Source organism: Pseudorasbora parva, chromosome 4 (genome assembly GCF_024679245.1).
Source record: "Pseudorasbora parva isolate DD20220531a chromosome 4, ASM2467924v1, whole genome shotgun sequence".
Classification (NCBI taxonomy): Eukaryota; Metazoa; Chordata; class Actinopteri; order Cypriniformes; family Gobionidae; genus Pseudorasbora; species Pseudorasbora parva.
The window spans coordinates 2,871,913-2,894,939 of NC_090175.1; the positions used below are offsets into that span (position 1 = coordinate 2,871,913).

General features: G+C 46.5%; 2 protein-coding genes across 4 annotated transcripts in view; both read right to left on the bottom strand.

The window, feature by feature from the left end:
* Positions 1-676: 676 nt before the first annotated feature.
* LOC137072667 (polymeric immunoglobulin receptor-like) overlaps positions 677-23,027 on the bottom strand; it is a 63,217-nt gene continuing 40,866 nt past the window's right edge. The window contains exons 7-16 of one of the 2 annotated variants that reach the window (XM_067440572.1): positions 20,905-20,958; positions 19,704-19,757; positions 19,532-19,585; positions 19,300-19,353; positions 18,604-18,657; positions 11,866-11,919; positions 2,732-2,785; positions 2,496-2,591; positions 2,291-2,337; positions 677-2,185 (exon numbers count right to left, since the gene is read on the bottom strand). In XM_067440572.1, coding sequence (XP_067296673.1) covers positions 1,898-2,185; positions 2,291-2,337; positions 2,496-2,591; positions 2,732-2,785; positions 11,866-11,919; positions 18,604-18,657; positions 19,300-19,353; positions 19,532-19,585; positions 19,704-19,757; positions 20,905-20,958 — 809 coding nt within the window. In that variant the 3' untranslated portion in view covers positions 677-1,897. The remainder of the gene's footprint in view (positions 2,186-2,290; positions 2,338-2,495; positions 2,592-2,731; positions 2,786-11,865; positions 11,920-18,603; positions 18,658-19,299; positions 19,354-19,531; positions 19,586-19,703; positions 19,758-20,904; positions 20,959-23,027) is intronic. The other variant, XM_067440573.1, reaches the window with a different exon arrangement.
* On the bottom strand, positions 3,584-8,640 carry LOC137072702 (uncharacterized). 2 transcript variants are annotated; one of them, XR_010904657.1, is made up of 2 exons: positions 7,110-7,308; positions 3,584-3,798 (listed from the first exon to the last, which is right to left on the bottom strand). XR_010904657.1 is itself a non-coding variant. In XM_067440629.1 (2 exons), the coding sequence occupies exons 1-2, from the start codon at positions 8,223-8,225 to the stop codon at positions 3,776-3,778; spliced, it is 921 nt and encodes a 306-aa protein (XP_067296730.1). In that variant the 5' UTR covers positions 8,226-8,640; the 3' UTR covers positions 3,584-3,775. The 2 variants fall into 2 exon arrangements, 1 of the variants encoding a protein (XP_067296730.1); XM_067440629.1 differs by lacking the exon at positions 7,110-7,308 and adding an exon at positions 7,328-8,640.

Sequence of the window (23,027 nt, forward strand, 5' to 3'; positions counted from 1 at the left end):
CTGAATCTTACCCATGTCATGTCAACAAATGGAATCAGCTGTTTATTATCATGTTAAATATGCCTTTTACCCCAAATACCATAGTTTACATATTCTGTTATTAAAAAAATGTTGCGTATGATTTACATAAATCATAAACAAGACCTTTGTCTCAAAATATATTCAATAATTTTTGTGATTCTCATTTGCTACTTAAATCTCCAATAAAGAAATTAAATAGAAAAGTGATCAAAGTAGCCCAGAATCAACTTTTTGTAAGAATAATTAGAAGAACATAAATTTAATTAGCACTAGCGCCTAACAATTGTATTTACAGTATGATTGTAAAAGGTTTATTATTCATTCTCTGTATTAAGATGATACTCAATCCCCTTATAGTGCCCCTTTTTTGGTTTGGGCCACTGCCACTCAAAATGTCTGTGCACGGCCCTGTCCACAACAATAACACAAATTAGGACAGCAAGGAATCTTGGGGTTAGTGATTGATGATCAACACACCTCTTCAACTTAACCACCAACACCCTTACACCAATGCACTGTTGTCTACAGTTGGTTCCAGTCTTTAAGGGCAGCAGATTTGAAAACAGGTAATCAGCAAACCAACACAGAGAAAAGTCACACCAATGCACATTTAAATCTGGATGCCAGAAATATTGATGAAAACGGATTGCATAAATGTATTCAGTAGAAACTTTTATTGAAAATGATACATGGGAATAATACAAACATGTATTATTAATTCAAAGCAGAACATAATCCTGATCATTGTTATAATTACAGTAGCACAGTGTTTTCATTTATTCATTTGAAGATTGAAATGTATTCTGCTGCTCAGTATTGGCAAGTTACAGTGTAATTTCTTTAGCTTACCAACAAAACACTGATTTGTATTACATCAAATACATTTGTAATGATAAACTGCCTGTCATTACAAATATTTTCTTGCTCTTTCTCTGAGCTGCTGCTTATCAATTCATAATTTTGATTCCAATAAGGTAAAAAAAAAACTTAGATATCATTCACATTTATTAGTCTTCTTGCAAAACATTTAATTGTAGCTGAAAACCACAAACAAAAATCAAGAATTTACAAAAGTTGTTTAAAATATCAGCGAAAACAATAAGCCTAACTAATATAATTTTCAAGCATTATTAAAGAAAAGTAAACACTCAGTAATTAAAAAAAGAACAAACAAGCAATCACACAAATAAATAAAACTGAGATACTATTGAAATAATATGTATTAAGAAACTATAATCAAATGTAAAATAACACTGCACTTTATGACTAAAATAAACATTACAAATATAGTTACAAAAGTTTTTCATTCAAGAACAGCGGGTGAATTTTCTCTTTGTTGTTTGATTAACATTATTATAGAGATGACAACAGGAATTTAACTGCTGTCCCTTTAAGAGCTGCACGGATCCAATATACTGTTACACCTGTTATCTTTCTCAACGGTTTATGTTCACTTAAGACATATCCGACTGTTTTATAGGATATTTTGACATATCATATCCAAAACTAGGATATTTTGACATATTTTGTGTGTATTTGTTTGCTCAAGTGCAAAAATAAGTTTTGGATGTGTCTACAACACAGAAAAAAGTGAGTTGCTGAATGGTTTAAAGTCATGTTAAAAAGCACACGCATTTCGGTTCATAACCCTACCTGGGTTACTCAATGAAAATGAATGATTTTTGCCAGTGGCTCAGTCATTATATTCTCAGTGACTTATATGATTCTAGTTTTGTAAAAAAAACACATAAAAAAACAAACCAATTGCAATGGTAATATAATATTAGTTTGGTACAATTCTGTGATAGATGCATAATCAGAGTGAATCTCATCCTTACTGAACTCATCATGCTTCTGTTAACCAACGTAAAGGAGCTCAGAGGGAGGGGATTGTGGGAAATTGGACCGCCGAGTAAAGTGGATTCTGTGAATCAGAGGGATTTGTGGGTAATTGGACCGCCGAGTAAAGTGGATTCTGTGAATCAGAGGGGTTTGTGGGTAATTGGACTGTCGAGTAGAGTGGATTCTGTGAATCAGAGGGGTTTGTGGGTAATTGGACTGTCGAGTAAAGTGGATTCTGTGAATCAGAGGGGTTTGTGGGTAATTGTACTGTTGAATAGAGAGGAGTTGATGCATGATCTGAGTCTTGAATCTCTTCTTGAGCCTGTAGGAAGCAAAATGCCACAAACATAAAGTCTCTGTTCAAACGTGCAGCACACTTGGCCACTTTATTACACATATTGAAGAACAGATCAGTTCTGAATCTCACCACTTCATGATCTCCTGTCTCTCTTCTGTCTGATGATGAACTGATGCCTGTGGGAACAAGAGCAACATCTGACTGAGAAGATGAGAGATTATTTTAATTGTATGTGAATTTCTGACAGCAGAGGCTGACCAACTCAAAACTCAAACATGCAGTAATTTGTGTGTGAGTGAGTGTGTGTGTGTGTGTGTGTATATGTGTGTCTCACCATGTTTGTGGTTAAATTTTATTTTGAGCAACATGAGCACTAAACACACAGCCAGCAGAATCAAACCCACAGAAACCGCAACTATCACAACAGTGCCTGTTGTGTCACAAATATAACACAAAGAGATTGTCAAATAAGAATATGACATTTATCTACAAGCATTCATACACATTCTGTACATCAAACACTTTATTTTATAAGATCACTTTGTACTCAAAATGGGAAACAGGTCTTACCAGAGTTTTCTTTATCCTTGGATGTTTCTCTTTCAGTGTCAGGTGACATTGTTTCTGAAAATAAACAATCATAGAGTGTAGGTTAAACCAAATATAGAAACAAATTATGTCAAGAACTAACACTCCATTAACACTCTAATAAGAGTTAGTAGACACGTAGGTGGAATATTACTTATAGTCAACAGTATTTGTTAAATGGACACACATCAAAATGAAGTGATGATTAGTTTGATTTTTTTTTCTGTACATTGAAAGCAGCAAGTAACTAGAAGGTGTCAGGCTCTTATGGAAAAACATTGTCTTAAATGTGCCCATGTGACTTGTTTCATATCATTTCCCCTTTAATTCTATAGCGATTTATTCAATACAGATTGTTTAAAAGCAGCTTCACAGTAATAGTTTCAGCTGTCAAGTAGCTACAGAAGACAACAGGGTGAGTCAGTACCATGTCTCAGAGGATGTGTATCTACTTTCCATGCCCGAACAGACGGCCATGGAAGAGTATATAGAGAAGGCTCTCAAGCAAGGCTACATTAGTACATCGACTTCTCCTGCTGCTTCCAGTTTCTTCTTTGTGGCAAAAAAGGACAGAGGCTTGTGGCCTTGCACTCATTACCAGGCTCTAAACAAGATCACCGAAAAATTCTCGAAAAATTCTCCGGCTCTGGAACAACTGCGTGGAGCAAGTCTCAAATCTTCTCCAATGTAGACCTCCAAAGCAAGTACAAACTGGTCCGAATCCATGCTGGAGATGAATGGAAGACCGCATTCCTTCCATTCATTGGTGTGGTCTCTCCAACCAGTATCTTTGTAACAAGTTCGATATAGTGAGGAAGGAAGAGGACACGGGGGTCGGCAGGACTGTTGATGCTCTTTTATTCTTAATAACTCAAATCAATAAACGTGCACGCTTCAGCGTGTGTTTGTCTCTGTGTATGCTCAGTTTCGCTTCCGGGTCACGCACTTCCGGCTTCCGGATATCTCAGGGTCTCGGCATCAACAGTCCGACTCTCTCTCTCCTCGGTCTCCGGTTCCGCTGGTGTTTTATCCCGTCTCCGCGCTCATTACTAGAACAAGAGACAGGTGTTATTAATCTGCGTCCAACCCACTCACTTACCGCTCGTCCCGAGGCCCTCTCTCCCGCTGCAGACCTCGCTGAACCACGCCCCCCTTGCCACATACCCCCACCGCCCGACTCAGGCCGGGGAGCCGTCCGGCCTGCAGCCCCCCCCCCCCCATTTCTGGAGAGGAAATCGGCCACAGCCATCTGAGCACCCGGCCTGTGGACCACCTTGAACTTAAACGGCTGAAGAGCCAGATACCAACGGGTGATCCGCGCGTTGGTATCCTTCATGCGGTGGAGCCATTGGAGAGGAGCGTGGTCCGAACAGAGAGTGAACTCCCGCCCCAGGAGGTAGTAGCGGAGGGTGAGAACGGCCCATCTGATGGCCAAACACTCCTTTTCTATGGTGCTGTACCTAGCTTCTCTCTTAGAGAGCTTACGGCTAATGTACAGCACCGGCCGCTCTCCCCCCTCCACCTCCTGGGCGAGGACTGCGCCCAGCCCCCTGTCCGACGCGTCAGTCTGCAACAAGAAAGGGAGAGAAAAGTCAGGGGAGTGTAACAGCGGCCCGCCACATAGGGCAGCCTTTACTTGGGTAAAAGCCTGTTGACACGGCTCCGTCCACTGGACCGTATCTGGTAGCCCCTTTTTAGTAAGATCAGTCAAAGGGCTGGTGAGGTCCGAATAATTTGGTATAAACCGTCTATAATATCCCGCCAGCCCCAAGAACTGTCTTACCTCCTTTTTGGTCTTGGGCCTCGGACAGGTTGCAATTGCGGCAGTCTTATCAATTTGAGGACGCACCTGTCCATGACCCAAGTGGAAGCCCAGATACCTTACTTCCACCCGCCCAATCGCACACTTCTTCGGATTGGCCGTGAGCCCCGCTCTCCTCAGCGACCTCAGGACCGCCCTCACATGCTGCATATGCCGCTGCCAGTCGTGACTATAGATCACTATGTCATCTAGGTACGCCGCAGCATATGCAGCATGGGGACGCAAAATCCTATCCATGAGTCGCTGGAAGGTCGCGGGTGCCCCGAACAAGCCGAAAGGAAGCGTGACGAATTGGTGTAATCCGAACGGCGTGGTGAAAGCTGTTTTTTCTTTGGACAATGGAGACAAGGGGATCTGCCAATAGCCCTTTGTTAAGTCCAGTGTCGAATAAAATCGAGCCGAGCCTAACCGATCAAGCAACTCGTCAACCCGTGGCATTGGATACGCGTCGAACTTCGACACAGCGTTCACCTTGCGGTAGTCCACACAGAACCTGACCGAGCCGTCCGTTTTGGGGACCAAAACTATCGGGCTCGCCCAGTCACTGTTGGACTCCTCGATTACTCCCATGTCGAGCATTGCGCCTAATTCGTCCTGAACTACTTTTTTCTTGTGTTCAGGCAAGCGGTACGGCCGGCTGCGAACTACCACGCCCGGCTCGGTCTCGATATGGTGCTGAATCAAGTCGGTACGTCCCGGTAGGGGCGAGAACACGTCGGCGAACTCCGCCTGCAATTTCGATAAATCAGCGAGTTGTAACGGTGAGAGGTGATCTCCCCCAGGGGCCAGCGCGACTGATTGCGCTTTAATGCTCGCCTCTGGCCCGAGATCATCCTCTCCCCCGATCACCGTTGCCAACAACACCGATTCCACCTCATTCCATTTTTTCAGCAGATTGAGGTGGTATATTTGACGTGCCCCGTTCCTATCGGATCGTATCACTTCATAATCGAGCTCTCCTATCTGTCGTGCGACCTCAAACGGCCCCTGCCACTTCGACATTAATTTTGAGCTCGAGGTTGGGAGTAGAACGAGCACTTTCTCTCCCGGTGTGAATTTGCGCAGTTTAGTACCCCTGTTATATGACCGGCTCTGGCGGTCCTGGGCTTGTAACAAATTCTCCCTAGATAGCCGCCCCAATGTGTGGAGTTTTGTTCGCAAGTCCATGACGTACTGAATTTCGTTTTTGGCCAACGACGGCCCCTCCTCCCAAGTTTCTCGTAGGACGTCCAGCACCCCCCGTGGCTGACGCCCGTAGAGAAGCTCGAAGGGGGAAAACCCCGTGGAGGCTTGCGGGACCTCGCGCACAGCAAATAAGAGGGGTTCTAACCACCGATCCCAATTCTTGGCGTCTTCTTGTACGAATTTACGGATCATGGATTTAAGAGTGCGATTAAATCGTTCGACCAACCCGTCTGTTTGTGGGTGATAGACGCTGGTTCGAATGGATTTAATGCCCAATAATCCATACAATTCGCTTAACGTGCGTGACATAAACGCCGTGCCTTGATCAGTGAGGATTTCTTTCGGAATCCCCACCCGGGAGATTAAACGAAACAGTGCGTCCGCAACACTCTTCGCCGAGATGTTGCGGAGAGCCACTGCTTCCGGGTATCGTGTTGCGTAGTCCACGATAACTAGCGCAAAACGATGCCCGCGTGCGGATCGTTCTAATGGCCCGATGAGGTCCATCGCAATTCTCTCGAAGGGGACCTGCATTAATGGAAGGGGGCGCAATGGCGCTTTTGGGGCGGCCAGTGGGTTCACCAACTGACATTCAGGACAAGACGCGCACCACCTGCGCACATTGTCATAAATGCCTGGCCAAAAGAATCGGGTCATTAAACGATTCAGCGTGGCCGCCTGTCCCAGGTGGCCCGCCATCGGGTTAGAATGAGCCGCCTGAAAAAGCATTTCCCGGCGGCTCTTTGGTACTAACAATTGGGTTGTATCCATTTTTGACTGAGCGTCTTGGGTCACTCGATACAACCTATCCTTAATTATGGCAAAATAAGGATACGTGACGGGCAATGCGGGTTGAAGGGGCTGACCGTCGATGGTGCGGACCTGTTGAAACGCATGTTTTAGCGTCTCGTCTTGAGACTGCTCCAGAGGGAAGTCATCGCGGTCCGAGAGAATCAGTCTCTCGACCCCGCTCGATTCCTCTGAAGCTGTTCCCAAGGGCCCCGTATCAGCCTCGCCAACCTGCACTCGCACCGCCCCGTTCCTAGCCTTGTTTCCCCAAGCGGCATCCGCGCACAACGACCCCAATAACGCCGAAAAGGCGGGCCAATTCGTCCCCAGAATTAGCGGATGCCGGAGGTGGGGACTAACCGCCACCTCAACACTATGCTTTTTCCCCCTAAACTGTATCGTGACTGGGACAACCGGATATTCCACCACATCCCCGTGCACACACCGCACCTTAACCACGCGGCTTGTATCCAACGCCCCAGGCTGAATCAGGCTTTGATGGATCGAGGTTTGGTTACATCCTGAATCCACCAAGGCCTGATATGTACCCCCCTTGATACTTACAGGAATTTGGTACTCTCCTGCTTGATCGGGGGTGGTCCGCTGGACGTCCGGGATCCGGATCATTGTTCCGATGTCCATCATCGGACATCGGTCCACAAAATGATCCGGATCACCGCACCGCCAGCAGGCCAGCCCAGGCCTACCCGCCGCCCCGGCGGCGGGGAGTGGGTTGGAGGCTGAGCGCGGATAAGGGGCGGAACCGGATCCATAGTCACTACCCGTCCCCAGCGGCCCCGCCCCCCTGGGCGGGACCCGCGAACTCCCAGACGGTCCAGGGCCCATCCCACCCCGGCCTCTGGGGGGAACGCGAGGAGGGCCTGGAGGGCGGGACCTGGGGAGAGGGACAGGTCGAGAGAGAGAGAGAGAAGGGGGAGAGAGAGAGGGAGAAGTTAGTGGGGGTGCGCCGACCCCCGGGCACGCCACCAGGTGGTCCTCCGCCAAATTGATGGCCGTCTCCAGCGACGTGGGCCGGTGGCACTGGACCCACTCGGCGGTCTTCCTGGGGAGCCGAGTGATGAACTGCTCCAGCACCACCAGATCGACGACATGGTCCACGTCGCTGCCGCCGGCCAGCAGCCATCTGCGGCACTCGTCCCGGAGCTGTTGGGCCAAGGCGAAGGGTCGACCGGACTCGCCCCACTCCAGGGAGCGGAAACGCTGGCGGTGCTGTTCTGGGGTCCGGCCGACCCGCTGAAGAATGGCCCGCTTCAGGTCATCGTAGTCCAGGAGGTTCGCAACCGGTAGATGTTGCGCGGCCGCCTGGGCTTCGCCGGATAGCAGTGGAATGAGGCGCACCGGCCACTGTGCCCGGGGCCACCCGCAGGCCTCCGCGGCTTTTTGGAAGAGATCCACGAAGGCCTCGGGATCATCTTCCGGCCCCATCTTCTGCAGGGGCACGTGCACCGGTGCGCTGGCCCGCCCAGCGGCCTCGGCGCGAACCTCCCGGTCCATCCAGCTCCGGAACTGCTCGCGGTCCTCTTGCTGGCCTTGGACTATGGCCGCGAAGCGGCGCTCCTGTTCAGTCCGAAGGTCCAGCAACGCCGTGTGATGTTCCTGGTGGAGGGCCGCGAGCGATGTTATGATCTCCGCAAATGGCGAGGCGGAGGGCGTTGTCATGGCGGCGGCTCTGTCCTGCTTCCTTCCCGGGTTTCGGCACCAGTGTAACAAGTTCGATATAGTGAGGAAGGAAGAGGACACGGGGGTCGGCAGGACTGTTGATGCTCTTTTATTCTTAATAACTCAAATCAATAAACGTGCACGCTTCAGCGTGTGTTTGTCTCTGTGTATGCTCAGTTTCGCTTCCGGGTCACGCACTTCCGGCTTCCGGATATCTCAGGGTCTCGGCATCAACAGTCCGACTCTCTCTCTCCTCGGTCTCCGGTTCCGCTGGTGTTTTATCCCGTCTCCGCGCTCATTACTAGAACAAGAGACAGGTGTTATTAATCTGCGTCCAACCCACTCACTTACCGCTCGTCCCGAGGCCCTCTCTCCCGCTGCAGACCTCGCTGAACCACGCCCCCCTTGCCACAATCTTGTAATGCCGTAAGGCCTGGTCAGTGCCCCTTCATTTTACCAGATTTTATGAATGAGGTTATCCGAGACCTGAATAGGTTTGTAGGTTTGTAATAGTCTATAAAGACGATATCCTCATCTTCTCTCAGAATCCGTCCGAACATCGCCACCATGTCTCCGAGGTCCTCAAACAAAAGCAGTCACAATGGACAAGGGGAAGGTGAATTCAGTCACTTTATGGTCCACTCCCACTGCAGTCAAAGAGCTGCAAAGATTCCTGGGTTTCGCAAATTTCTATCATTGGTTTATCCTGAATTATAGCATCCTGATGTCTCCCCTCACATCACTGCTGAAAGGCAAGCCCAAGTCTCTGTCCTGGAACCCCAAGGCCTACAAAGCAATGCAATACCTGAAATATGCTTTCACTATTGCTCCCCTCCTGTGCCCTCCTGATCCTGACAAGGCCTTTCTGGTGGAAGTTGACGTGTCCATGACAGAAATAGGGGCAGTATTATCTCAGCAGTAGGAGAAATCAAACCTCTTCCATGTGCCTTCTTTTCGAAGAAATTGTCCTCTGCGGAACAAAACTACAACATCGGGATTAGAGAGTTACTTGCCATCAAACTTGCCCTCGAGGAATAGAGGCACTGGCTAGAGGGAGCTTGTCACCCTTTTGTGGTCCTTACCAACCATAAGAACTTGCAATCTTTTTTATCTCACATGTCTGGAAGGCTTTCTTGTAGCTCATGTGTGACCATCAGTTTGATGCCCATGTACCATCCCCAAGCAAATGGGGAAACGGAGAGGAGGGTGCGGGAGATTGACCGCGTCTTCCCAACATTCTGTCAGCGCCACCAGGACAAGTACATTGTACCACTTAATGGCCTGGGCCGAATATGCTCAAAATTACCTATGACAGTCTACTATCAGTCTCACTTATTTTCAATGCATCCTTGGTTTCCAACCCCTTCTGTTTCCCTGGTCAGTTGAACACTGGTACGTAACATCCACCACTGGTTCCAGAAGAGCGATAGGGTATGGGACGAGGCATTTTGCAGATGTACAACGAGGAGACATGCCTACTTACCATCCAGGATGAGGCACTTTGCAGATGTACATCTAGGAGAGATGCCTTCTTAACATCTAGGACAAGGCACTTTGCAGATGTACGACGTGGAGAAATGCCTACTTACCATCCAGGACAACTCGTCTGGGTCCTTACAGAAGACATCTATCTGCATCTGCCCTCTCGGAAGTTGGGCCCACTCCAGCTACCTCATCATTACAGAATTCACCCTGCATTTCATGTGTCATTGTTAAAACCCCTCTACCCACCTGTTTGTGGACCCTCCACACCTCCAGTCTTGCCCTGATGACATGCCCCCTGCACCTCAAATTGAAAGTAATGTCACAGATCAGCCAGGCCCTCTCACTTCCTCCACACAGCGAGTAATCTGATCCACCTGCACCTGTCATCAATCACCTCATCAGCAGTACACTATGGGCCCTATTTTAGCTTCATTATTCAGAGGTGTGGTTTGGGCGTAATGTGAATAAACCAATCAGAGTGTCACCCAACATTCCCTTTAAAAGCAGGTGCGGAAGTTCCATTATGGATTGCTATTATTATGGCGTATTTACCAGGCGCACGCCAGGAGCGGTTCACAGCCGAGGAGACTGATGTTCTTGGAAGAGCAGTGAAAGACAGAGAAGTTGTGTTGTATGGGGATGGGAGAAACCCCCCCAAAATAACGTCGTTTAAACAGTTTTTTCAGTTTTTCAGTCGATTTTTCCCCCCGGTTCTTGACGGACAAGCCAATTTGTCAGATGTCCTTATATATGTCTTGCCACAATTGGGCAAACAGGTCTGATCCTTAATTACTACAATTAGCCTGAATAATTTGTAAGCTAGTTTTATGCCTATTTTTTCACATCTTCGTGGCACACCACAATGATTTCCGTCATCTCATGTGTTAATATTTTTTTAGTGTAGCAATTTATGATTTGCAAAAATAACTGTTGCATCTGTGTAGATTACATGAGCAAAGTGTATGCGCGTTGTGTACGCTATACATTATGGTCAAGCATGCGCCCTTAAAATAGCATAATGAACAACACGCCACTGACTTTAGACTAGCTTTTTTCTGGTCACTGGCGCAATTGTTTAATGGAACAGCAAAATAGCACCGGATTGTTTGCACCGGAACACGCCTCCTTTTTTGTGCTGAACTGCCCAGGGAGCGCAAGTTCATTCACTAGTTTAGTGACGTGCTTCTGTGGAGGGAAAAGCGCGCTTTGGGTGGGTGCAAAATAGGAATGACACATGCGTCGGTGTACAAAGTCAATTGCGCTGGGTGCAAGATAGGGCCCTATATGTTCACACAGCTCACATTCAGTCCTTGACTGGCCCTGAACTAGGAACGACTCATTTACCTGATCCCCTTGATTTTTCCAGCATATGTTCCCGGCTTTCATTACTCACCTTCCATCCTGGCTGCTGAGGTATCTGGTTCACCATCTCCATCACTCCTCTGTAAGACATCTATCAAGACTGTTATTCATCCACGATCTCTCACTGGGTTACAAGTGCTTTGGTTCACCCCATTATCTGCCCTGTGTTCCTAAATAAAGCATGTGTTTGGATATTCATTAACCTTGTCCTGTCTGTATATCCTGTCAATATAGTGTTATTATTAGTAGCTTAATTCAATATTGATTCAATTTAGTTTAGCACAGAATAGCTTTTCAGTAAATAGCTTTTCTTTTGTCATTGTATGGAAAGGGCCAAAGACTTTAAACAAAGACTTTAGACAGTGTACTTTCATTAATTATGAACTGGAGAAAGTGCAATTTGAAAAATGGCAGAATAAGTCATGCCTTCTTAATAAAATAGCCAGTCACTGATTGGTAAAGTCATTTGTTAGAAGCTCCGGTTGCCATAGAAAAAGTCAATGTCCTGTCCATTGTCTGCTCCCATTGGCTTACCAGACTCTTTATCCTGGGATGTTTCTCTTTCAATGTCAGGTGATGTCGTTTTTTGAAATGCTAAATTATAGAGTGCAATTGGTTAAACCAATTAGAGGAACAAATTCTGTCAAGAAATCACACAAAGGGATTGTCACAGAGAGGTGAGACTAAGAGATCATGTACAAGCGCTCATACCCATGCTGTACATCTGACGTCCATCTTAATGTCATACAATCTCTCTCAACTCATACTGAACAATGGATCTGTTGGATCTTACCAGACTTTTTGTCATCCTGTGTTGTTTCCCTTTCAGTGTCGGATGACGTTGTCTCTGAAAACACAAAATTGTTGTATTGGTTAAACCAATTATATAAACACATTCTGTTACTGTAACGGATTCACAGAGGCAGGATTCAAAAGCAAGTAATAGTTTATTTGACGGATAGTGTCACAGAAGTCAAAACTCAGAACACTGAAGAAGTCCGGATAAGACAGAGCAGTGAGAGAGGCTCTGTTGGCGACACGGGCAGGCTGTGAGCAGCTGTGACTCGGGAGGTCGGTACAGGTAATCCGGGAAGGGATCCAGCGTTTCACGGAAGGGGGAAACGACAACCAACACGGAGACACAAGGGGAAACATCCAACAACGCTCTGACAAAGACAAGAGAGAAACAGAGAGACTAAATAGGGTGAAGGTGATGAGTTGCAGCTGGTGCAGGTGATCAGCCACAGGTGCGTGATGAGCCAATCCCAGGCTCCGCCCTCACCTACATTCAACACGCACCCAAGAGTGAGACAGGGAATCCATGAACCGTGACAGTACCCCTCCCCCTAGGAGCGTCCCCTGACGCTCCCAGCCGACCTTACCTGTTGATTGTAATCATCAATAAGGGAGTGATCCAGAATGTCCCTAGCAGGAACCCAACTTCTCTCCTCCGGACCGTAACCTTCCCAGTCCACCAAGTACTGGAAACCGCGTCCCCTCCGTCTAGAATCCAGAATGCGATTAACCAAATAAGTTGGTTCCCCATCTACGAGTCGCGGCGGTGGGGGAACCGGGACTGGCGGATTAAGGTGGGAGTGAAAAACAGGTTTGATTTTGGATACATGGAAGGCGGGATGAATCCTCCTGTACGCCGGAGGGAGTTTGAGGCGGACTGTCACCGGACTAATGATCTTGGTGACAGTGAACGGGCCGATAAATTTGGGAGCAAGTTTATTAGATACGGAGCGGAGAGGAATGTTCTTGGTAGAAAGCCACACTTTTTGACCGACGACGTAAACGGGAGGCTTAGACCGGTGGCGATCGGCTTTAGCCTTGGTGCGCGCTCCCACCTGGAGCAGAGTCTCACGGGCTCTGGTCCATGTGCGATGACACCTCTGGATAAAGGCGTGAACAGAGGGGACCGCGACCTCGGAATCCAGACTAGGAAAAATAGGTGGCTGGTAACCTACACTACACTCAAATGGCGAAAGGCCCGTAGATGACACTGGTAACGAGTTATGAGCGTACTCAACCATAGAGAGTTGCTGGCTCCAGGATGAAGGATTCTTGGATACCAAACATCGCAACACTCTCTCCAGATCCTGATTGGCTCTCTCGGTCTGACCGTTGCTTTGGGGGTGATAACCCGAAGACAGACTAACCGTGGCTCCTAGTAATTTACAAAACTCCTGCCAAAATTTGGACACAAATTGGGAACCTCTGTCGGAGACCACGTCCATCGGGAGGCCATGTAACCGAAAGACGTGATCTACTACAGATACCGCTGTCTCCTTGGCTGAGGGTAATTTGGGCAAGGGAATGAAATGTGCTGCCTTCGAGAATCGGTCCACGACGGTCAAAACGACCGTCTTGCCCTGGGAGGGCGGGAGGGCGGTAACAAAATCTAGAGCGATGTGGGACCAGGGTCTCGAAGGAACAGACAGCGGCTGAAGTAACCCCTGGGGAGGTTGGTTAGATGTCTTACCAACCGCACAGACCGAGCAAGCCAAAACAAAACTGCGAACGTCGCGAGCCATAAGTGGCCACCAAAATCGTTGCTTTATTAAACTGCAAGTGCGGTTTACCCCTGGATGACAGGCAATGTTGGAGCAGTGACCCCATTTGAGGACCTCGGATCTTAACCCCTCCGGAACGAACAAACAACTCGGTGGGCCGCCGGGCGGGGGCGTTACCCCTTCTAAGGCCACTTTGACCTTCGATTCGATCTCCCATGTGAGTGTAGAGATAACTATCTTCTCTGGCAAAATACACTCGGGAGTAACCGGGCGTTCGGAAGCATCAAAAATACGAGATAAAGAGTCGGGTTTGATGTTTTTAGACCCGGGGCGGTACGAGAGAACAAAGTCAAAACGTCCGAAAAAAAGTGCCCACCGAGCCTGCCTGGAGTTGAGTCTTTTAGCAGATCTAATATATTCAAGGTTCTTATGATCCGTCCATACAATAAAAGGTACCCCCGACCCTTCAAGCCAATGACGCCACTCCTCCAACGCTAACTTGACGGCCAACAACTCTCTGTTACCAATGTCATAATTGCGTTCGGCAGGAGAAAGATGATGGGAGAAAAACGCGCACGGGTGCATCTTGTCATCTGAGGGAGAGCGCTGTGAAAGAACCGCTCCTACCCCCACCTCTGACGCGTCGACCTCTACCACCAGGGCCGGCTCTAGCTCTTTGGTTGCCCTAGGCGAGATGGAGTTTTGCGCCCCCCACCCCACTCCACTCACTTTTATCGTCTCTAATTCAGCACGTCTGTTTTCCTAGGCCTACCCCTAACTGAGAAGCACTTATTATTAAACACGAACGCTTTATTTCCACTTTTCAAACATTTTCTCACTTTTTATTAAAAATATATGCCTTTCCAATTTGATATGTGATGGGAAAAGGGAATAGAGCGAGTGTGGCAAAAGGCAGGATCGAACCACTGATCGATCTGCATCAAATCTTGATGCTGTGCGTCTTACCATTACACTACAGCCACTGTAAAGAATTAGGTGAACACAGCATATTTGTCTTTAATGTAAATAATATGGCATCTTTCATTAGGCTGCTCCAGTAAAAAAAAAAAAAAAAACGAGAGGCCGTATTTATTTCCTTCCGTCGCCCACGTATGTACTTTTCATAAATAACATGCATACGTTATCCATATTCATAACGAACTGGACTTTTGATATTTAAATAACATCCATGTAGGTTATTGTAGATTATTGTCAGTGAAGTTATGTTTGCAATACGTATAGTAATTATGTAGAAAACTAGCAAGTGATAGCTTAATGACAATATTAATAATATTTATAAAATAAATATTAGTTGATAAGATTGATACTAAGTAATTTTATTTTGTTTGACATTTTATTGGCTGAGATAAGAAGACTAACCTCTATACTGGGCTTTCTTTCAATTTTCTTCCTTTCTTTTTTTCTCTTTTTCCGTCCCTGTGCATCCGCGGGGTTTAGACGCCTCATTTTTGATGAACGCGCAAGATGAGCACTTGCCTGACCTAACGCCTGAACTAATAATCAATAATCACCATCAATTCAATCTAATAATCAGGTTAATAAGTAATAAAACGTGTGGCTGAGGGGGCGCCCTATGATGATCATGTTTAATGAACATTATGTTGTATTTCGCTTGTTCCGATTCTATGCTTAATGGGAAGTAATGGGCGGCACTAGAGCGCGCTCGCGCCCCTAACACAATTGTCGCCCTAGGCAACCGCCTAGCTCGCCTATAGCAAACGCCGGCCCTGTCTACCACGAACTGACGTGTGGGATCAGGGGCGACTAAGATGGGAGCCGAAACAAAGCGGCTTTTCAGTTTGGCGAATACAGCCTCGGCTGTATCGGACCACCTGAACGTCATTCGGGGAGAGGTCAAGGCAGTCAGAGGTGCGGCTAGTTGGCTGAAATTGCGAATAAAACGCCGATAGAAATTGGCGAACCCCAGAAACCTCTGTAGGGCCTTACGGGAATCTGGACTTGGCCAATCCATCACAGCCTTAACCTTGTCGGGATCCATGCGCATTCCCTCCGATGACACGATGTACCCTAAAAAAGGAACAGACTGTGCATGAAAAGCGCATTTCTCCGCCTTGACAAAAAGCCCATTCTCTAGCAACCTCTGAAGCACTCGTCTGACGTGTCGAACATGTTCCTGGAGAGACGAAGAAAAAATCAAAATGTCATCCAGGTAGACATATATGAATTGGTCGACCATGTCTCTCAACACATCATTGACGAGTGCCTGGAAAACCGCTGGGGAGTTGGAAAGGCCGAAAGGCATGACCAAGTATTCAAAATGCCTCCTGGGGGTATTAAATGCGGTTTTCCATTCATCCCCCTCCCTGATGCGAACCAAATGATAAGCGTTACGTAAGTCCAACTTCGTGAAGACGGATGCTCCCTGTAACCTCTCGAAAGCTGAAGACATCAACGGCAAAGGATAGGTATTCTTTACCGTGATGTTATTCAGCCCTCGGTAATCAATGCAAGGTCGCAGAGAACCATCCTTCTTCCCCACGAAGAAGAACCCCGCCCCCGCTGGAGAAGAGGAAGGGCGGATGAATTTGGAGGCTAGAGAATCAGAAATATATTTCTCCATGGCCTCCCTCTCTGGAATAGAAAGAGAGTATAGTTTGCCCTTAGGCGGAGACTTACCTGGGAGTAAATCTATAGCACAGTCATAGGGACGATGCGGAGGGAGAGAAGCAGCTCGGGACTTACTGAACACTTCCTTCAGGTCGAGGTACTCCGGAGGCACGTTAGACAGATTCACCGTCTCACTCTGAAAAACAGAACGAGAAACAGACGAACAAGCAGACACCAAACAAGACTCATAACATCTATCACTCCACGCAGACACAGAGTTTTGTCCCCAGTCAACCCTTGGATTGTGTAACTCCAGCCAAGGGTGACCGAGGACAACGGGAGCCAAAGGGGAGTCCAGGATGAAAAATGAAATGCGTTCTGTGTGGTTGCCGGAAGTGATCAGTGTAAGTGGTTCAGTGGTGAATGAAATGTCAGGGAGAACTTGTCCGTTGAGTGCGTTGACAGAAATGGTGTTCTTGAGTGCAATGGTGGGTATGTTAAGTTTGTGAGCAAGGGCAGAGTCAATGAAGTTACCTTCCGCTCCCGAGTCGAGGAGGGCGAGGCTGGAAAAATCCTGAGCTGCCCACAGCAATCTCACCGGGAGGAGAGTGGAGGATGAGGTCTTTTCCACGGAGATCCCGCCCGACAGTAGCCTTCCTTTTACCGCCGGGCGTGGTCTTTTACCGGGCAGGAGTCTAGCAGGTGTCCGTTCCCGCCGCAGTACAGGCAAAGACCACGGGATCTCCGTCTTGCCTTCTCCTCCCGGGAGAGCCGAGCTCGACCCACCTGCATGGGCTCCGGGTCGAAGGTGTAGCTGACCGCATCCGTTGCGCTGGCCTGAGGGCATTCGACACTCCCATGCTGAGGCTCCATCCTGGACCTCAGCCGACTCAGACGAGCGTCCACCCTCAAAGCAAGGTCAATGAGACCGTCAATCTTCTCCGGAAGGTCGATGGCGAATATCTCCTTCTGGATGCGGTCAGCCAGCCCATGCAGGAACATGTCCCACTGTGCCTCCTCGTTCCACTTGCACTCGGCGGCCAGGGTGCGGAACTCGATGGAATAATCCGAGACCGAGCGGTTACCTTGGCGGAGCTCTGCGAGTTGACGTGCCGCTTCTCTTCCGGTCACCGCTCGGTCAAACACCCTTCTCATCTCTGCCGCCAGCGTCTGGAACGAGGAGCAGCAAGGATGTTGGTTCTCCCACACCGCCGTTCCCCAAAGTGCGGCTCGTCCGGAGAGCAGGGTGAGGACGAATGCCACCTTGGATCTTCCCGTGTTGAAAGTCTGCGGTTGAAGAGCGAAAAACAAGGAACACTTGGTAAGGAAGGCTCTGCAATAATTGCTCTCACCGGCATAACTCTCGGGGGTAGGCAGACGTGGTTCCGGTTGCCGTGATGCAGATGGTGTGTGGGGAATCGGCGGTGGGTCGGGCACAGTGGGACCGACGAGTTGTTGCATCTGTTGGGTCAGCTCGGCCACCCGTGCCACCAAGGTGTGTACTGCCTGTCCTGTGGCAGTTAAGTTCGCCTCCTGCTGGTCCAGTCTCTCGTTGCTGCTGGTCAGTAGGGCGTTGATACTCGCTGAATCCATGGTTGGTCAGAGCGTTCTGTAACGGATTCACAGAGGCAGGATTTAAAAGCAAGTAATAGTTTATTTGACGGATAGTGTCACAGAAGTCAAAACTCAGAACACTGAAGAAGTCCGGATAAGACAGAGCAGTGAGAGAGGCTCTGTTGGCGACACGGGCAGGCTGTGAGCAGCTGTGACTCGGGAGGTCGGTACAGGTAATCCGGGAAGGGATCCAGCGTTTCACGGAAGGGGGAAACGACAACCAACACGGAGACACAAGGGGAAACATCCAACAACGCTCTGACAAAGACAAGAGAGAAACAGAGAGACTAAATAGGGTGAAGGTGATGAGTTGCAGCTGGTGCAGGTGATCAGCCACAGGTGCGTGATGAGCCAATCCCAGGCTCCGCCCTCACCTACATTCAACACGCACCCAAGAGTGAGACAGGGAATCCATGAACCGTGACAGTTACAGAGTATAAGGTGAGATTAAGATATAATGTACAAGCAGGTGCCGAACAACTGCCTATCAAAGCATTAACCCCGCCCACTTTAAATTTCCGACCAATCACACCATAGTTCTCGGACACCCACCAGAAAAAAGTTCTACTCAGACGATGTGCCCGAGAATAAGTTGCGAGAACTCCCAAACCAGGGCTACGAGAACAAAATTACATATTTTTTGTTCTTACAGTCTTGGGAGCAAAAACTTTTTTCTCACTTCTTGTGGAGTATGTAACAGCCTTAAGACATCATCTACAAGCACTCATACACATGCTGTACATCTGACACTCATCTTAATGTCATACGATCTCTCTCAACTCAAACTGAGCAACAGATTTGTTGTATCTTACCAGACTTTTCTTCATCCTGGGATGTTTCTTTTTCAGTGTCGGGTGACGTTGTTTCTGAAAATAAAAAATTGTTGTATTGGTTAAACCAATTAGAGTAATAAATTCTGTCACTGAGAAAGAGGTGAGACTAAGAGATCATGTCCAAGCACTACACATGCTGTACATCTGACAGTCGTCTTAATGTCATAAGATCTCTCAACTTAAACTGAGCAACGGATCTTTTGGATCTTACCAGACTTTTCTTCATCCTGGGATGTTTCTCTTTCAGTTTCGGGTGATGCCATTTCTGAAAACACAAAATTGTTGTATTGGTTAAACCAATTAGAGGAATACATTCTGTCACAGAGAAAGAGGTGAGACTAAGAGATCATGTCCAAGCGCTACACATGCTGTACATCTGACAGTTGTCTTAATGTCATAAGATCTCTCAACTTAAACTGAGCAACGGATCTTTCAGATCTTACCAGAATTTTCTTCATCCTGGGATGTTTCTCTTTCAGTTTCGGGTGATGCCATTTCTGAAAACACAAAATTGTTGTATTGGTTAAACCAATTAGAGGAATACATTCTGTCACAGAGAAAGAGGTGAGACTAAGAGATCATGTCCAAGCGCTACACATGCTGTACATCTGACAGTCGTCTTAATGTCATAAGATCTCTCAACTTAAACTGAGCAACGGATCTTTTGGATCTTACCAGAATTTTCTTCATCCTGGGATGTTTCTCTTTCAGTTTCGGGTGATGCCATTTCTGAAAACACAAAATTGTTGTATTGGTTAAACCAATTAGAGGAATACATTCTGTAACAGAGAAAGAGGTGAGACTAAGAGATCATGTCCAAGCGCTACACATGCTGTACATCTGACAGTCGTCTTAATGTCATAAGATCTCTCAACTTAAACTGAGCAACGGATCTTTTGGATCTTACCAGAATTTTCTTCATCCTGGGATGTTTCTCTTTCAGTTTCGGGTGATGCCATTTCTGAAAACACAAAATTGTTGTATTGGTTAAACCAATTAGAGGAATACATTCTGTCACAGAGAAAGAGGTGAGACTAAGAGATCATGTACAAGCGCTACACGGATCTTTTGGATCTTACCAGAATTTACTTTATCCTGGGATGTTTCTTTTTCAGTGTCGGGTGACGTTGTTTCTGAAAATACAAAATAGTTTTATTGGTTAAACTAATTAAATAAACAAAATCTGTCAAGAAACCATACAAAGGGATTGTCACAGAGAAAGAGGTGATACTAAAGCTTGGGTCATATTCTGCAAGAACAAATAAATCTGTTCGTTTTCTTGAGGTGGCAAGAACAAGAACAAAGTTTGTTCTGGTCAGTACATTCCATACTTCACGAGAAAGGCAGGTGCCAAACAACTCAGTTTCACCGCATTAACTCCGCCCACTTTAAATTTCCAACCAATCACACAACAGTTCTCGGACACCTGCCAGAAAAAAGTTTCCTGAGAATTAGTTGCGAGAACTCCCAAACAAGAGCTGCGTGAACAAAATGACGTAATTTTTGTTCTCACAGCTCTGGGAGTGAGAACTTTTATCTCACTTCTTGTGGAGTATGTAACAGCCTTAAGACATCATCTACAAGCACTCATACACATGCTGTACATCTGACACTCATCTTAATGTCATACGATCTCTCTCAACTCAAACTGAGCAACAGATTTGTTGGATCGTACCAGACTTTTCTTCATCCTGGGATGTTTCTCTTTCAGTGTCGGGTGATGCCATTTCTGAAAACACAAAATTGTTGTATTGGTTAAACCAATTAGAGGAACAAATTCTGTCACAGAGAAAGAGGTGAGACTAAGAGATCATGTACAAGCGCTACACATGCTGTACATCTGACAGTCGTCTTAATGTTATAAGATCTCTCAACTTAAACTGAGCAACGGATCTTTTGGATCTTACCAGAATTTTCTTCATCCTGGGATGTTTCTCTTTCAGTGTCGGGTGATGCCATTTCTGAAAACACAAAATTGTTGTATTGGTTAAACAAATTAGAGGAATAAATTCTGTCACTGAGAAAGAGGTCTAAGAGACTAAGAGATCATGTACAAGCGCTCACAGTGCCGCCGCTCCCACCACGCACTGCGCATAGGGCACCAAGTGCTGAGGGGGGCACCACGAGAATTTTCTCTCAGCAGTTTTTGTTCTCGCAGCCCTGGGCCCGAGAACATTTTTCTCTGTTCTCGTGGAGTATTTAACAGCCTTAAGATATCATCTACAATCGTCATACAATCTCTCTCAACTTAAACTGAGCAACGGATCTTTTGGATCTTACCAGAATTTTCTTCATCCTGGGATGTTTCTCTTTCAGTGTCGGGTGATGCCATTTCTGAAAACATAAAATTGTTGTATTGGTTAAACCAATTAGAGGAACAAATTCTGTCACAGAGAAAGAGGTGAGACTAAAGGATCATGTCCAAGCGCTACAAATGCTGTACATCTGACAGTCGTCTTAATGTCATAAGATCTCTCAACTTAAACTATGCAACGGATCTTTTGGATCTTTCCAGATCTGTTGGAGCTTACAGACTTTTCTTTATCCAATGTTGTTTCACTTTTAATGTTGGGTAATGCTGTTTCTGAAAATAAAAAAATCATAGAGCACTGATTATTTACAGAGGGTATATTTACTAGGGCTGAGACAATAAACTGATGCATGATTCATGGATTGATTCTGAGATTTGCTGCGCTATTCTCTCTCGGATAGATAGTCTCTAGGCTAGTTTTTATCTGCTTCTTTGTTTCTTTTGAAAGAATTAAAAATAATCAAAGATATTTGATATTTGAAATTGAATAAAAACATTTGTTTTACCGTTTCCACCCCCTCTCTCTTATCAGTGGGGCCATTCGGGATTCCTAAAGACAATGAGATGTTGAAGGCCTGTGGGCCAATTGTGTGCCGAACCTGTAGTACAGTGGCGGAAGTTCGGTCTGATTGGTCACACTGTTAAACCTTGCTGTAGATTTCTGGGTAAATAACTGTAAAATCGCAAGTATTTAGCTTTAACATCATTGAAAGGCATTTTACTGTAATATGAGGTGAGGTTATGCTGCACTAATAATAAACTACAGTACATTACTTTCAGCGCCCATGTAGGGAAATAACTGTAATATTAACTGGTAATTTACTGGGGCCTGTTCTTCGTATGTCGCCAACTCAGTTAGCTGCTTTTGATTTTTGACGATTTTGCATGATCTCGGATTGTTTGTTTCTTCGAAACTCATTCTGGACTTGCCTTCATAGCAACAGGTCCATTATCTTAAACCTGCTCGGGAGCAGGCTTATTTAATGTAAACAGGATTAGATTGCATCTTGAGGTGGTACTTAAAGGTGCCCTAGAATGAAAAATGGAATTAACCTTGCCATAGTGAAATAACAAGAGTTCAGTACAGGTCATCACATACAGCAAGTCTCAAACACCATTTCCTCCGATTTCTTATGTAAATCGTGTGGATGAAAAACACCACAGAAAATAATTGATTTTCAACATAAACCCAACCGTGACACAATCTCTGGGGATCACTTATATGTACATCCCCCAACATTTGCATCTGTCCAAACATGTTCATTGTCAGGCGGAACTGACGGAGCCGAATCATCGGGACTGCAGCTAAACAAGCTTCACGTGAGGATAGCAAAAACGGCTGCTCTCATGGACACACGTCATATTCCAGGCTGTGCAGGAGACGTGAGGACTTTATTACCCTTCCCACAGATAAACAATGTCAACAGTCATGGTTGATGTTTATAATCGGATAGCTTACCACAACATTTTAATTCAAGATCATTCATTTGTTCGGTCCATTTCAAGCAAGCTTCGCTCAGCGTCTTAAAATGAAGAAAGTGACAACTATATTCCTGCAAGCAGTAAGTAATTTATCCACTTATTGACTGTTAATCAATTTCTGATTAAACTTAAAGTTTCTTAGAGAGACCGTATTGTCTAGATAACGCAAGATGCTAGTACAGTAACAATAGGAAACTCCAAGTACCATAAAAACCGAAATAGTGACAAAGGGTAATATTATTTTGTATTACAAAATACAACCGTAGATGCGTTGCTTACTAGGGGTTGCATCAACTAGTCGACCTTAATGCTCTGCCATGACGCTTTAAGCTTGACGTCGACTAGTCGCTGGCCTATAGAGGGCGCAACAGGATAAGCAATTTCCTGACACGCAGGCTCTGTTTTGACCGGCGTACCCTTGTCAGAGAATCTCTCGAGCCCTTCGAGTACCTGGAGAAGGACAGTCCATCCAGCGATCCCGAGCCCAAGCAGGTGAGTCGAGCTCGGCTTTCCCGGCAGGAGAGAGAACGCTGTAGAGCCAAAGAACGGTGTATGTACTGTGGTGCGGCGGGGCATTTCCTCAGTGACTGCCAGTTAAAGAGATCTAACC